The sequence below is a fragment of the Falco naumanni genome, chromosome 5, assembly GCF_017639655.2.
Source record: "Falco naumanni isolate bFalNau1 chromosome 5, bFalNau1.pat, whole genome shotgun sequence".
NCBI lineage: Eukaryota > Metazoa > Chordata > Aves > Falconiformes > Falconidae > Falco > Falco naumanni.
In genome coordinates, this window is record NC_054058.1 from 29226434 (window position 1) to 29242774 (window position 16341).

Genomic DNA, 16341 nt, shown 5'->3' on the forward strand with positions numbered 1-16341 from the left:
CTTACAATGATTTCCTTGGGAGTCTGTCAGTGCTTTCACTTTGATTTACATGCCAACTACATGTGCTAAACTAGCTATACAGACCATAGAAGGCCAAAAAACCTCCCAATGTCACAAAGGTCATTAATATTACCAGAACGCTCCTGTCATTCAAGAGACATACATACAATATATGCAGAATTATTGACTCCTGGAGGTCTTTTGTATGTCCCATCACTGTCAGTTGTGATTAACCTGTCCTTTTCTGCATCAATTGGACTCCCATTTATCTGATGTCGACGACGTTGCTTAGGAGAACGTTTTGCACGAGAACTTAACAGGAAGAAAACAAAAAGCAGAAAGAAAAAAAAAAAACAAGACAAAGGTAATCACATTTTTTTTGCAGTTTTTCTCTTCATTACACTCAAGGTTGAACTCTGCCCATTCCCTCCAAGTCATCCTTGACTTATCCCAGTTTCCTGTTCCCTTTCCCAGTTTTTCATGCCAGTCCCATTAGTTAGCCTTGAATCTCTCTCCTCAAGCTTCTCCTAACAACTCGTTCATTGGCAGCTCCCCTAACTGTCCCATTCCTCCCTCAAACTCCCCCCACTGTCACCTCTCTTACATTAATCTTTCAAAGTTGCCCATGCCCCAGCCCCCACCCAGGGCCTCTCCAGACCTCCCAGACCAATGTTTGACACATCTGCAGTACCAGAACAGATGACAGGATGGGGGCTGACCTGCTGGAAAGAAGCTCTGCGGAGAAGGACCTGGGAGTCCTGGTGGACAGCAAGTTGCCCACGAGCCAGCCGTGTGCCCGTGTGGCCAAGGTGGCCAGTGGGACCCTGGGGTGCATCAGGAGGAGCGTGGCCAGCAGGTGAGGGAGGTGATCCTGCCCCTCTGCTCTGCCCTGGTGGGGCTGCACCTGGAGTGCTGTGCCCAGTGCTGGGCTCCCCAGTTCAAGGGAGACAGGGAACTGCTGGGGAGGGTCCAGCAGAGGGCTGCCAAGGTGATTAGGGGACTGGAGCATCTCCCTGGTGGGGAAAGGCTGAGAGAGCTGGGCCTGTGGAGCCTGGAGAGGAGAAGGCTGAGGGGATCCTATCAGTGTCTACTAATATCTCAAGGGTGAGTGCCAGGAGGATGGGGCCAGGCTCTTTTCAGTGGTGCCCAGTGACAGGGCAAGGCGCAACAGGCACAAATTTCAACACAGGAATTTCCATCTAAATATGAAGAAAAACTTCTTTACCTTGAGGGTAACACACCACCAGAACAGGCTGCCCAGAGAGGCTGTGGGGTCTCCTTCTCTGGAGACATTCAAAACCTGCCTGGATGTGACTCTGTGCAACCTGCTGTGGGTGAGCCTGCTTTAGCAGGGGTTGGACTAGATGATCTCCAGAGGTCCCTTCCAACCCTGACCATGCTGTGCTTCTGTGACACTGCCAACAAGGCTTCATGCTTGGCATGTTGGGTTTATCTCTACTAGCCAGCTGAGGAACTCACGTAGATGGAAAAAAGCTACTTTCTATCAGTGTGGAAACAGTCACAGTACCAGTGCTCTGGGAACAAAATGCCGGTATTCCTAAGCCCTAAACAGAGCCCAGGGAAGACTTTCTCTGAAAATACAAGGCCAGGAAGGCAGATCTGTGAGGCTGCCAAATGTGCCTCATTACCCAGGGGAATACATAAAAGGTTGTCTCGATTTGTGGATTTGCTTTTAAAATTCAGAATCTTCATGCTTTTTAAGTTTTCAAAGGTTTCCTTATTTTGCATCTTTTCCCCCTTCATAAAAATATTATTACTTGCAATCTGTATTTTCCATGTATCTTTGTTAGTGCTTATATTGCAATTTTGATCCTTCTCTATCACAAGAATTATTCAAACAAATGGCAGAGCAAATACCGAATTGTTTTAAGACAGTTTTCATACATTTGGGTTTGTTTACTGAGAATTCACCACTGAGAACTCGTAAAAGAATAATTTGAAAACAAAACATATTGGCATATACTGAAAGAAATAAAAATGCTTTAAACAAACCAAACCTTTTCACATAGATAACTCAAATTCACCTAGTGATCAAAATTATTTTAAGCTCTGAAAATTCAGAAGTACATGTTTGATGTACTTTGGATGCTGACTGAAAAAAAAATCTTGTACTTCCCCAGCTTTGAAATCCCTACCTCTTCCTGGGCTCTATGAAGACAGTAGGCACACTGCCTCCAGGGTCCAAGATCTTGTCAATCTGCATCTGTGCCTTGCGATATATTCTGTGCTGTTCTTTGGAGTCAACCACCACCACATCATCCACCACTGGAAATTCATAGTGCCCTTTGCGCTTGGCACGAAGGCGAATCTTATTGCGGTGATGCTCAATCTCAGATTTATGCCTCAGGGCTGTTTGTATCTTAAAGACGGATGGGGGGGGGGGGGAGGGAAAAAAAAAAATCAACTGCATTTTTCATTTGTAGTTTTTGGAAAAAGAATTTTTGCTGCTCTTCTGTAAACCTCTCCTCTTCACTTCCCAGCCCACCCCTACCTCCCTCTGAAGGATTAAAATAAGTCACACAATTTTGTAAGCATGCTTTCATTCTTGGATATTTTGCAGTATCCTCATTGTCTCCCCAGGTAGATGTAACATTATACACAATACAATTGCCAGCACAGCAGATGCAATTTGAGAGACATGGCAGTTTGTTAACAAAGGCAGGAGGAACACAAAAAACTCCTGCTGTCTGCCAGAAGTGACACTGCTCTAAAAAAATAAGACTAACCAGTACAGACTATATCTACCTTTGTTCATCAAACAGAAATACATTTGAAAAATAGTGCTGAAATCCATCACCCATTCCCTTTAACGACCTTCATCAGATAAGAAGAAAACTTAATGATCTAATTGAGTTCATAACCTGGTGCCTCTGCCGAGTATGAGAGGCTGCCATAAGCTATGCAGAAATGTAACAGCAATACAAGGGCCCAGGTCCCTAGAGGAACATGGCATTACCAGCTCTACATCTTCTTGCAGGCTGAGTACTCATGCCTCTCTCCCATCTTCTTTTCCAGATTCCCTGGAGTGCATCTCATTATCTGGGAAAGCTGTCATAACACCACTGAATATTCACTGAAATCACTCTTACCAATGCAAAACAGTCGGGCACCAGATCAGGTAGCAATGACTGTTTTGCCTTTGCTGGGCTAGTTCTAGAACACATCTGAAGCAGTGGATTAAAACCCAAATAAAAATTGATTTTTGTATATTGTCTCACCAAAATCCCCCCAAAACATACAAGGGACACAAGACAGACTTATTCTTTACATTTATAGTTAGATTTCTGTTTTATGGCCCCTCTCACCTATGTAGACTAGATACGTGTATTTACCTCTCTTCCATCAGGTACTCAGAAACACAGTATCTTAAATTAAAGGTTTCAGTAATATTCCACTCAATTATGAGAAGGCGCCAGTACAAAACCAGGATGCAAGCACATAACACTGTCGGGCAGTGTATGATGTGGTTTTACGGTGCATGACTTTCTATCCTAACGCCCCAGGCATGCTCCTATTCTGCTTACAGTAACATGAGCCTCAGATAAAGCAGGAAGCTTCTTTATGTTTACTGTCAGATAAACACATCACAAATTGAAAGCAATGAATGTGCTGCGAATTCACACCCCAGAATATCTTCAGATAACTTGTTTGTATAACCCACATCCTGAATTGCTGAAAAGTCAAAAGAACGGTGTAGAATGAAAACCAAGGTGGTCCAGATGCTCCAATTCTCACACATTAATTAACATAACTTTCATAACTTAGTTGTTATTCTAGTTGACTAGCAAAAGGACAGTAACACAAGGTATTCTGATCATCAAATCTGCTCCTCTCTCTCTGACTTTAAGTTTTCATTTGGGTATCTTTTAAAAACAGGTCAGATTATGTCTCCAGACAGAAAGAGAACTACTCTTGTAACTTGTCAAAATTCAATTCCTCAGAAACTAATAAGGAACTCCCGAAAACAAGAAACTGGATATTTTTCACTTCCCTCTTGGCTGGGCATATGGACCTCCACAAATATTCAAAGCACTTTAGACATACCTCTTTATTAATTTTGTTAGTCTCTGCTACTCGATCAGAAAGCACCGAGTTCTGAACCGGAGGTGCTGCCATTGGCTGCATGGCAATCAACTGGATCTTGCTTGGGACTCGTCTGCTGGCATCTGAGGAACGTGACATCCTATCCACATGTTCAAAGATAGAGGCTGAGGAGTGCTGCTCGTTTCCACTGCTGGTCTGAGGAGGTCCTAAATCACCAGAACAAATACAGAGTATAGTATTGCTGCTAGGGTTGCCTCAGTCAAATGTTAAGCTCTACGGATGCTATGCTACAAGACCATGTCATGTTTTCCATCTGTCTTTAACTTACCCTACAGACCTTCCAGCTAATTCACATTTAGTGTACAAGTTTACCCAGTGGTTTGCAAATTATAAACATTTTTCCATTATATTTCCAGAAGGTGAGCTGTCATTCCTTACTCCTGTAAATCAAGCTCTTGGCATTTACAAAACCCCAAAACCTCCATCTACTTTACTCCGTAAAAAGCCTTTCAACTACATACTGCTAATGGTTCCTCTTATCAGTTCTTAAGGAGATCCAAATTCCTCAAATGGAGGTTCAAAGAGCAATAAAAGATGTCTCACTGCAAAACAAAGTTCTTGAATGACACAAAGGATGATATATGAACAAAACAAAAAAAACCCCTTCGAAAGCCACACAAAATGTTAAGAATTTTACACATTTTACCAATTAAAGCTTTTAAAGCAGCTTTCTTCTTTGTGACAGGATAAACCATTCACATAGTAATAAGCAAGCTGCACAGATATTGCCATGTTGTGATTTGTTGAAGATGTCAAATCAGCTCAAACATGATCAACAAAAGACATTATGGAAACCAATACACATGGAAGATGCGGCCCTGGTCCTGTCAAGAGCTAATGACTTCAAGAGAAATGGGTCATCTTCAAAAGACTTGAATTCTGTAAGATCACCCCAGTGGTTTGTAGTTAAGCACATACTGAAGTATTTTTTTGCTGGAGCTAGGCCTGCAACAAGGAACCATTATGTGGATTAGGCTTACAGAAACTATTGAAGACTTGCAAAATATTCTTTTGTCTTGTCCACATGGTAATGTCACAAATTCTCAAACTGCTTTTCACCATGAAATATAAGCAATAAGAGATTAAGATATGTGACTCTTCTTACGGAGGAAAACAACAGTGCAGAGGGACACAGTCCCACAACATTGCACAGAATTCTAATAATGGGCTGTGGTTCTCAGATTCAAATAGGAAAGGGAATCAGATCAGATTCCAATACAGAATCAACTGATCAATCTGATCCAACTTCAACAGACAAGAAGGAAAAGAAAATAACCACTGCTCTGATCCATTTGCAATGCATGCTGGAAATGAAGTATAGGGTTCAGAAGAGGAGTGAATGCTATCTCCTGGAGAAGATCACAGTAGATGACTTGCTCCTTTGGTTCCCTCTTTTAGCACAAAAAAGGGAGCAGGAGAGGGAAGGAATGGTACACTATTATATTCACAGCATATTACTTTTGGGCTGGAAAGCAATCTGGCCACAAGTTAAGCAAAATTCTTATTTTTCATATTTCTCAAATTTGATCAATGCATTGTCAAATGTACACATTTGCAAATGGTATGCATCATTTATAAATGTGACTTTTCTGTATGCGTCCTTAAAAAGAAGGTAAACAGTTCAACTCAAGATTTCAGTGTCCCAAATGTTTTGCAAGACACAGAGCCTAAATTAAGTATATCTATCTCTCTTCTGTAGCTATTTATATGACCTTTACCGTTTGTCACCTTCACAGCCCCATCTTCAAGCATTTCTTAGAAGCACGCAAACATTGCCTCTCACAGAGAGGGGCATGAGATATATTACGTAGTTAGTGTGAATCCCTCAAAGCGATCCCATAGCACAATGGAAATCTGAACTTCTGCATCAATCTTTCCTGTTCTCCCCACACATCAGTAATTCTTTTCCAACCTGTCCAGTCTAATAGCAGTTTTCAAAGCTCACTGACCTCCAACATAAAAGTTTAAGGTTATTTTCATAGTACTTGGTTAGCAAGATCCATTATATACAATTCTGCAGAGCATTGACTCTGAATCTTTATAATTTCATCCATAACCTTTCCTTCTGCACATATAAACAAATGCTTGGCAGCAGCCTCCTAGTCAAAATGTTCTTAAATTAATTTTGTAGAACTGTCCAAAAGTCCCACTGTCAAATTTTGGTAAGGCTTTGGAGTAACATTTTATGTTACACTTTTGCAGAAAAGATGCATGCACGTACCCACAAAAAAACCCCATAAGCTGCATCTGACCTTTAAATCCTCTCTGTGTGCATACACTGAATGTGTCTATGAATACAAACCAAGATGGTAGTAGATAAGAAAGTCGGGAACGGCACAGTGCTGTACACACACAAAGGAGAAACTGTTTCCAGCTCCACACATGAATGCACTGCTTTAGAAGTTTTCACTGAGTGAATAAGAATGGTATCTCATTTCAAAGTTCTTACGTTACACTATTGTCTGTGGTTAGAAAATCATCTTCTAAAGCTCTCAGATGGTACTATATGAATGAAATTTTGATCTCAGACTAGACAGCTGAGGCTGAAAAATAATGGAGAAGAATGAACACCCAAATATTGGACAAAACACGTTTAATCAACTAGTTTGTATTGGTCACATGTCAGGATCGATGTACATCACTGTTCCCCAGTTTTAAACTACTAATTGAACTGATATGTCAAAAAATTAATTGCTCTACAGGAAGCTATGATTTCATATGAAAAACAATACAACTGGAGACAGAGGAAGGCTACTGCTTCCTGCATCCTCTTGAAATAAAAACAAGAGGCAGGGCAACCAAGGTGCATAAAGCCTAACCTAAAATCAGGTAAAGTCACTGGGAATCTTCCACTGATCCACTAGTACCTGAATCATGCCAGAGTATGCAGGGGCAGATAAATTTCACAGTTTCTTTGTATCCCAGTAGATTACATCCCTAGAATGCAGCTGATGACTCTCATCAGTTGTTACTTTGTACAAACCGAACAATGGACGGCATCATAGCTGTATCCATCCTTCTCTACCATTATAAAATGGAAACTGTTGTCGGAGGGGACAATCCTTAATTTATCACTAGATACGGTATGCGTTATCAAAACCAGCATCAGCTTTCTCCTGCCCCATCTTTGCTGTGCCTCAGTCCCAACCGGAAAAATATTAGTTCATGAGAAGATATTTGTGCTCCTTTGCAGGTAGCTTGTGTTTGCCTCAGCCTTCCAGTGAAGACATTAACTCTAACAGTATCTCTAACTTGTTTATACAAAGCTAGCTTGAGGACCAACAGCTGCCTCAGTTTTGCTTCTTTCACAGTGATTTTTTTCCCCAACAATTTGAAAGAATTGGGAGGAAATTAGAAAAATATGCCTAAATTGGATGACTATAATTTGTGGTACTGAGAATTTTTTATATTTCAATAGCTCAAAAGCAATTAGACACAGAAGACAAACCTCTCCATCCTAAGATATAATTGCAGCTAACCCAGCACCTCTATTCATATTTGTACTCAACTATCAGCTCTGGTTACTTACCCACTCTGTTTGCTCCTGACAACATAAAGAAAAAAGAAGAGACAACACAGTAATTATTACAAATAATTCAGCTGGAATGACAACTGGAAAAAACAGAGTGGTTAGACGATTGTATTTACTTTTGAATTAAATGCATGAACTTGGCTCAAACCACCAAGTCTCAGCTGAACAAAAAAAAGGAGCTGAATCTGCCATTCAACAGATAAGACAGCTCTCCGCAGACAGTACCTCCAATTCTGAATGGTAAAAATAGTCCCTATGATTATCAAACTAGAGGCACCAAATGCTGAAAAAATAGTATATTTGATTTAGTAAGGGCATGGCAGGTAAAAAGGACATATTTTACACAGTAGCCTTGCTGCTTTTGCCAGATAATTTAGATGCAGCAATACCTAACACTTCTACACCACAAGGACATGTTAAACCTCACATAAAATTTTAAGCCAGATGGAAAATGAAGAGACAAAAATGGAGTTCCCAGGCAAGAAATGGGAGAACACTAAATCAGGGCAGAATTGAAGTCAGAGAGGTTGGAGCAACTCATAAACCATCATGAGATGAGCTCTGTCATAGCATTATCGTTTTCTTGTGTATTTACTTTGGTAGATTTCTGGTCCTTAAAGCAAACCTAAGGCACTGAAAACTTACATAGCATCAGCACAGTATCTTGTTTTTGTAAAATGTGGAAACTACATACAGCATACACTGACTGCTGAATTATTAGGAAGTATAACTCTCACATTAGCAGATCCTGTGGGGTTTTTTTACATGTTTGTTACAGAGGAAAGCCTGATCCATCACCCTTGCCCTTCCAGGAGTAGTCCACATTATGAAAGTTTAAGAATCATACATTATCTAACTTGTTGTTTAGGCACCCAAGAGCTAGTGGTTTATATAAACTATCTTATGTGTTCCTCAATCTCATTTCTTCAACATAAGCAAAACCTGAACATCTGTCTGCTATGATCTGAATTTCACTGGCACTGCATTCCTCAGTAGTCATCCTTACATCTTAGCTGGTATTTCATGGACAATGTGGAAAAACATTCAATATACTGAAAAGACTGCTCACAACATGGCAGATATTTTCTCTTTCTCAGTTTCTGCTGCCATCAAGGCCATGTATATTAAGAACATCTGGGGATATCACAAACTTCTCTACAATATATTCAGTATCAGAATTTTTTCTAAGACAACTATTGTGATTTAAGGCAAAGATCTGGTAACTAAAACCTCAAGCAAGGAGCAAGCAATCTGCCATCTAAACCCAAATGGCTCTCAGAAAGGACACTTTTAAACAGCAAAATAATCTGAACAAATTTTTTTAATTAAAAATTAACATGGGTTTGCAGTGTTTTATCAACTTTTCAATGAGGAAAGAAATATATGTCAGGGCACCTCCAAGACAATCGGTGGCACTTTAAACTGGAAGGAAGACTGTTCTTTAAAAACAACAAATTCATTGTTATTAACACATTAGTGCTGGATTTTCATCTTTCTAAACTATAATCACAAAAGCATTTTGATACCTGAATCAGAACTTACTTGCAAAACTTTTACTTCTGTGGTCTCCATTTTTTTAATCTCATTTTTTAAAGTTACAGTTCCGTGTTGTATCAAGTCCTGCTGTGACCTCTACTGCCCATGTAACTGTCTGCAAGATTGCTACCACAAGAGCCACGATTAGGCCTAGATGGAAAGGTTTGCTGGGGGTGGGGTGGGGGAAGCGTAGGAGGGAAAGGGAGGGAAGATTCATTCCTGCTAAGCCATTAGTTTCAAAAGCTTGCTGGAATGAAAAGAATGTGTAGATCTTCAGTTTCAACAGAACTAAAACAGAAAGGAGAGACAATTTTCTGTGACACAAACCAGAAAAATTAACAGCCAACGAGTTCAGAAAAAGCTACAGCACTAGAATAACTCTTCAACCTGAGTAAAGCACTGCTAGTGCACACAAGGAAAAAACCAAAGCAACAAACCCTTCTTCACTGCTCTGCGTGGTTTGCCATCATTTGCAACAGTTGATGGTCTTGCGGTTTCTTCTCCTGTCTCTCTCCCACTGGATTGTTCACTTGCTGTGGAGTCAGCATCTGATGGCGAAACTCTGACACAAACAAAAAAACCAAACCAACATGTAACATAAGTTTGCAAAGGGGCACAGTTCTCACACACAAAGAATCCTGTGCTGAGATCTTGCAAAGACTGCTAAAATTTTCATCTGTTTATAAGTAAATTTATAATAAATTATCATAGATATTAATTTCCATGATGTTACTGTTGTTGCATGTGAAAACTGCAACAGGACTCACATGTGACAAGATTATTAGCTAATCTTTCCTTTAAAATACACTTCCAGAAAAAACTCTGTATTTGCAAGTAGCAGTTTACTTTTCAGACAAAAAGTATTATATTAGAACTAAGAAACCCATGTAGGTAATTAAGTCTAATATTCAGACTTGCTAATTTGTTGTTCTCTTGCTAACACTACAAGTCTGTGTGAATATTTTCCAGACTAGTTAAACATAGGGCCATTCAAAAATACTACTTTTATGTATTTATCCCGTGCAGTCATGAGATTCTTAAAAGCCGTTGTTACCTACAAATTACAATCTCAGTGTTTGTAGTTTTGGTGGGCAATTACGGAAAAATATAAAGAAATACTGTGATTTTCCCCAACAGAATACCTCAGCTGTAAAATTATTCATAGTATAAAAATCACAAAAGCATAGGGCATACACCACTGCCCAGCTGACACCAAAGTCTGTCTTTTCATATAGGATCAGCCTCTGTGATAGCATCTCTAGTGACCATTTTGTCTTGTGAACATTCATATTCTATTCCCACAGGGAGTTAATCACTGGAAGTGTGCACATGTCTGTGCATTAACCTTATTAAGTGCAAGATTTGCTTGGGCTAGATGGATATCTGAACTAGTTACTGAGGCTCCTGGCTAAATGTCAACCTGTCCAGAGCACACAGACTAAGATAACTATATCTAGCCAGCCAAGTTCACTGAAAGTTACACCTATTCCTTGCAGCAGGCAATACTCTGAATTCAACTCCCCTTCTCCTCCCTGAACAATGCACTGCTAATTGAACTCTGTCTTTCATTCTTTTCTCCAGGACTGTAATACTAATAAGTCACACCTCAACAACAACAACAAAAAAAGAAAATAGCAGGGAAAAAAGGAGAAATCATTCTCAATTACCTTACAGATCTGCACCATTGCATCTTTTTTCTAAGGCAGAAAGGGGGGACAGAGCTATCATCTCCATCACCTTTGCCTTGGTTCAGCAGAGCATAAGGCTGGAGTTCTGTTTCCAGATCTACTACTGACTTTGTTTCACCTCACTGGGCTTTGTATTGTTTCATACTCTTTCCTCAGCCTATCTGAACTATCATTAAGCAAATTATAAAACATAGATAGTGCTGTGTCAACATCAGTCAGTCTTTATAAATGCTGAGGAATATGCAGTTGTATCCTCTCAAGCCAAAACAACAGGTCCAGCTCTCAGCAGAAGCCTAGAAATGCCGTGCTTTCTGAACTCAGTTGTTTTTCTTGTTTGTTGTTTTTTTACAGATACACAATGTGTACTTACATCACCACCATATTTCCTGGCATGCAACATACAGTCCTGAACTGCATTGTGATGAACCGAGTTCTGTATTTCCTCACAAAACTGAAAACAGCTAAAACCAACATAACACACTATGCCATCACTTCACATTTCAACTTCTGCCTCAGGGAGTAAACGTTTTAAATCTCAAGCTGACATGGGCATGTCAGCATGTTAAGGAGATGATGGTAACATCTCCATAGTTAAGCCTAAAGGGAGATTTACTCTTCAGTGAGGATGAGGGAGAAGATGGAAATTCTCTTTTGAAAACATTTTGAAGTGTTTGAATTTAGATGCTATTAAAAAAAAGAAATATCTTTGTTCCAAATTTGATCAATGATTCATTACTGTCTTCAGGGGAAGCATTAAAATGCTGGCTTCTGAAAATTCTTCCTGCTTCATTTTCTGAACTATTCTAGATGAAATACAGTGACAGCCTCAAGTTTAAATTTCCTTCTTATACTTATGTGCATATGAACACAGATACGGGGGGGGGGGGGGGGGGGGGAAGGGGTGGTATCACCTCTGTTTGAGGCCACTTTTGAACTTTTTAAAATAAACACAGAAACACTCATCCTTCTGATTTATATTAACTTGTTTTAATTTATTTAAGCTATACCAAAGTGAGTTAGCTAATTTTTCTTCCACTGTTTTCCAGTTTTGCCCACCTTCCACTGTATCACTGGAAGTCTACTACTTGCAAGGCCTACAGGGAGTTTAGGAAGACAGGCTTTAGCATTTAGGAAGGTGGAACCTGAGCTGAATGAAGCCCAGGTGGGGAAAACAAATCCAGGTTCTTAGGACAACTAGGGCTTTAGAGGAAGCACAGAAGGCTGAGCAGAGGACCAAGCTGTGTCAGAGACTTGCAGTTCAGTCAGAACCACTTTTAGTTTCTTTCTAAGCCCATTCAACTCTGCCCTTGTTGTTTTTTTTTCTCCCACTGTGCAATAGCACATCGGTAAAAGAACACGGGATGCAGAGATGGAGACAAAGGAGTGCAAAAATATGAGGCAGAGGAAGAATTACTGGGAAGTGCAGCACAGAGGAGATCCACAGTAAGGAGCTGTTTGAGACTTATCATAACACTCCTCAGGGCTCCATTTCTTCCCCACCTGTTACCTTCCCACTCATCCTTTTTTTTTTTTTTTTTTTTTTAATGCACAGATCTTTTTTTACTGCATAGCTCTGTTACGGCACCTATCCTACAAACATAGTCCTTTCCAGCAAGACACAATCACATAATTTGATTGTTGGAAAAGGTTAAGAAACCACTGTTGATGGCTGACAGACACTTCTCCACTTGCACAGCTGTAAATTATCATTCCTTTTCTTGACCAAAGCTAGTTTTCTATGAGAGCAACCAGATAACCACTGATAAACACACTCTTCAAAATTAAGGGAAGATGCATGAGACTGCTTATTTCTGGAAAATGCCACTTAGCATACAACTATTGATCACTATTAATATTATTGAAAAACACTGTTATTTGTCAATGGTTTTCATTTGCTCTTAGTAGCCTTAGTAAGCCATTGCCTTAGCAGCTAAAGATCACTACAAAGAGAATGCATCAGAAAACACAGACTCAAGTGTTTTCACTATACATGCAATGACTTGACTCCAGCCAACCTAGCAGTGTCTTAAATACCCCTCTCAAATGAGCATGTTGCCTTTTAGAGAAAAATGGACACCAAATTCTCACAACCTTGTATGAGCAGCAAGGCATAACCCTTGACGGCCCACTAGAAAATGCAAGTTGCAGAGCTATGGAACAGTTCTTTCCACTGAAATTGCTCTAAAAATACAACTAATCACCAGTGATTAATAAATTATCATCTACTACAGTTTATCTCTGTGAACTGACCTCCCTCTGTGTCGAACAGTTTTTGAAGGTTTTGAGGAAGTCTTGGATTTGGGGCTGGGCACATCTCCATTTTCAGATGGGGTAGTATCCTTAATAGGTCCTGGTAAAGGAGCTGGCTCATGGATAATCAGGACATCATCTTTATTGTGCTGGCCCAGATGCTGCTTAGCAAAATCAAAGCCTTTCACACTGGGGGCTTGTAGCTGTGAGAGAAGAACAAAGACAAAAAACAGGAACTGTAAGTACAAAGGCTTTGGTTAAGATTGCAAACAATGGCCACTAGGAGGATGGCCAGGCTATGGTATCCCAGGAATGAACATGAGAGCTGTACGGGAAAGAAAAAAAAATGCCCTACAACTCTGTCAGCTTACTTCAGTATACGATACACAGTTTAAAATCATCAAATTAGTTTTTTTAAAAAAAAAAGCCTTCTGTTGCTGCTACACCTTTTTTCCAGCTATTCCTTCAAGATTTAAGCTTTGTGTGAGGAGCTTTTGTTTACTTGTGGCTGCAAGGCCATAGACACTTGTGTACTGACTGAAATGCTTACCACTGCCAGGTCATCTTTCTATTTCTTTCAATCAAAATGAGTGAAGTGAGTTCAAACAATTTGAATAATGTCACTGCTGATCATCTTCACTTTGAGCTCCCCAAATCCGCAGGAGTCTGGGAGTGCTTGTGCAAACACCTAGTTCATCTGATGAAAAATAGACATTTTGCAGATCTGAGCTGTACAGCAGCCTGGCAGTGACTTTCAGGCAGCATGGATGCCTCAAAAAAAGAACTGAAAATCTAGCTCTTAGGAATTTCATACTGAATAGACAGAAAATATATAAAAGGCTTTGGAGTTTAGAGAAATTGGATACTTATCCTAGAGATCTTATTAGGGGATTATGGGTTCAATGGGCGTCTTGCTTGAGAAAGACACAGAACCAGGCCTTTCATTTTCATAACTGTATTTAGAAAAAAACTAATCTCACCTTCTCAATGACTTGATTCAGACTTAATTTAATCAAGCCTCCAAGTTTCAAGCTCTCCTGCTGATTTTTCTGGGCTTTGGAGCAATTAGAAATTCTGAAGAACTAATTCAGAGAAAGTTTTTACTCAAGTCCTGTTCAATATTACACAGTTTGAAAGTTGAAATTAGAAAGAAATGTTGATAACTCCAGTTTTCAAAATACATGCACACCTACCCACTGCACAGCACACGTACAAAACCCTCTGTGTGTTCCTAGAGCTGATTTCCTGCGAAGTGAAGCATGTGTTGGAGCGTGTTTATGGGTGCGTCAGGTTCCAGATGTTCAAGTGAACCCCCTTTCATAAAGCTTGGCATGCCAACATCGCTAACTACAAACAGACTCGTCTGATATCATGCCAAAGATAAGCTTGCCTAAGGAATATTCTGAAACAATCTCTTCAAAATATTTTCTCAGTAAGCAAACATTTTCCAAATGGTTCTTAGAAAGGATGTTGCAGTAGAGCAAACTGCCTGTTAAAACCAGTAGATGGCAATAAAAGCTCTCCCATAAAATCCAACAGCTATCTGAATGGTTGAGGTTTTGGAGTTAATTTCTCACAAAATGAGTAAGCTTATTATTTGAACAAATCTGGATGTCTTCCACTATACTCCATTTTTCTTGGGCTTTACAACAGTCTTCAATTCAGCATTATGGGTGATACAGTTACTGAATCTATGTAAACTGCAACCATTGATTCAAAGAGGCATTGTTGAGCTAGACCAGGTGAAGGTGTAACACTTTTTGGAGTCAGACACCTAGTGAACCTTTCCTGAAACTTCCCGCCCTTCAGAGATGAAACATTGCCTTCAAGATCTTGCTCACTTAAAAAAAACAACAAACCCAAAACTCCATGAATTCTCCCCCAGATACTTTCTGAAGAGGACCTTTTCACTTCCACTTTCAGAATTATCATGCCAGCTTGCAGCACTTTGATTAACGAAAATCCTCTTAAGTCACCCTACCTCCACCTCTGATCTGCTTGACATTATGTCTATTCTCTTTGAAGATATTCCTGTGTGTAGAACTCTCCCTTTGAACCCTTTCAGTGTTTCCCTTCTAACCCTTTCACACTCTACGCTCGTGCCTATACACCATGCTGCTGATTCCTGATGATCACTTCCTCTGTTTCGCTACGTTCCCCTGCACTGCCTCCAGTCCCCTTTGCTCCAAAGATGATGACAGTCTTCATGCGCTAGCCTCAATTCTTATGCAACAAATACGGTAGTGCTCTACCCTTTCCTGAGCACACTTGACTTGGCCCCGCGAAGGTACTACTGCTTTTTGAATACCGTGACTGGTGGGGTGGACAAGCACAGCTGAAGAGACAAACATCCTAGTAATACTGGAATTACTAGTACAGTTTTATTAAGATCGCTGCATGTCTGAAGCATGCATTTCAACAGACCTTAGAGCTAACTCTAGCTTTGCAAACCATCTGGGGAGTAAAACAACATGCAAAAATACAGATTGTTAATCTTTTAACTTTGAATAGTCTCACTCCTAGCTGCAGTCTAATATAACCTTTTGTCTGAGCACAGTTACGGAGACAGATATATTTATGTGTAAATGTACGTACACCACAGCATATCAAAATGTACGTACACCACAGCATATGTACACACAAATGTTGATCTGCCGACAGATCACACAGGAGATGAATTAAAAAGACTGTTCGTATTGCAAAGACAAGCACTCATACTATAACAAACAGCACACTTAAGATTGTCTGAACAGTCACAACTGGATCTTCTCATGCATAGGGCATTGGCAATAGTCTTGAGTTACAAAATCATGAATTTAATTCTTCCATAGGTGCTCTCTAGCTTTCTCTCCCACCCTGCTGGCTCCTTGACTAATAGCAGAAGGCCCAGCCTATGTCAAAGTTGGGTATAGTGTAAGAATGTTATCTGTAGAACCAAACCAGGATACCCATCTGATTTCACGCAGAAGCTGGCAGACACATAGTGAAAGAAGAAGGGGATGCAAGAAGAGAAAGGATGTATTCTTTTATGCACATCCACAGCTAGGGTGGCTGAGACTTTGCCAATGGCTTTCATGGACACTTGCTGGCAACAGAGGACTGGCAAGTCTCAGGCATCACCACTCCAGGCCTCAAGGAGCACTCACCCCAGGTACCACAGACCCCGTGGCTCTATTTTCCTGAAGTTGCAGTCAGGCAAACTCCTCATCT

At 40.2% G+C, this 16341-nt stretch overlaps 1 protein-coding gene across 5 annotated transcripts in view; it reads right to left on the reverse strand.

The window, feature by feature from the left end:
- KIAA1549 (KIAA1549 ortholog) overlaps positions 1-16341 on the reverse strand; it is a 152900-nt gene that overhangs the window by 18459 nt on the left and 118100 nt on the right. For 4 of the 5 annotated variants that reach the window (XR_005828051.1, XR_005828050.1, XM_040595554.1 and 1 more), the window contains exons 11-16: positions 13132-13334; positions 9631-9755; positions 7655-7669; positions 4066-4271; positions 2157-2380; positions 168-312 (exon numbers count right to left, since the gene is read on the reverse strand). Coding sequence is in view for 3 of the 5 variants with exons in the window: in XM_040595554.1 (XP_040451488.1) it covers positions 168-312; positions 2157-2380; positions 4066-4271; positions 7655-7669; positions 9631-9755; positions 13132-13334 (918 nt within the window). In the remaining 2 variants the exon portion in view is untranslated. The remainder of the gene's footprint in view (positions 1-167; positions 313-2156; positions 2381-4065; positions 4272-7654; positions 7670-9630; positions 9756-13131; positions 13335-16341) is intronic. The other variant, XM_040595553.1, reaches the window with a different exon arrangement.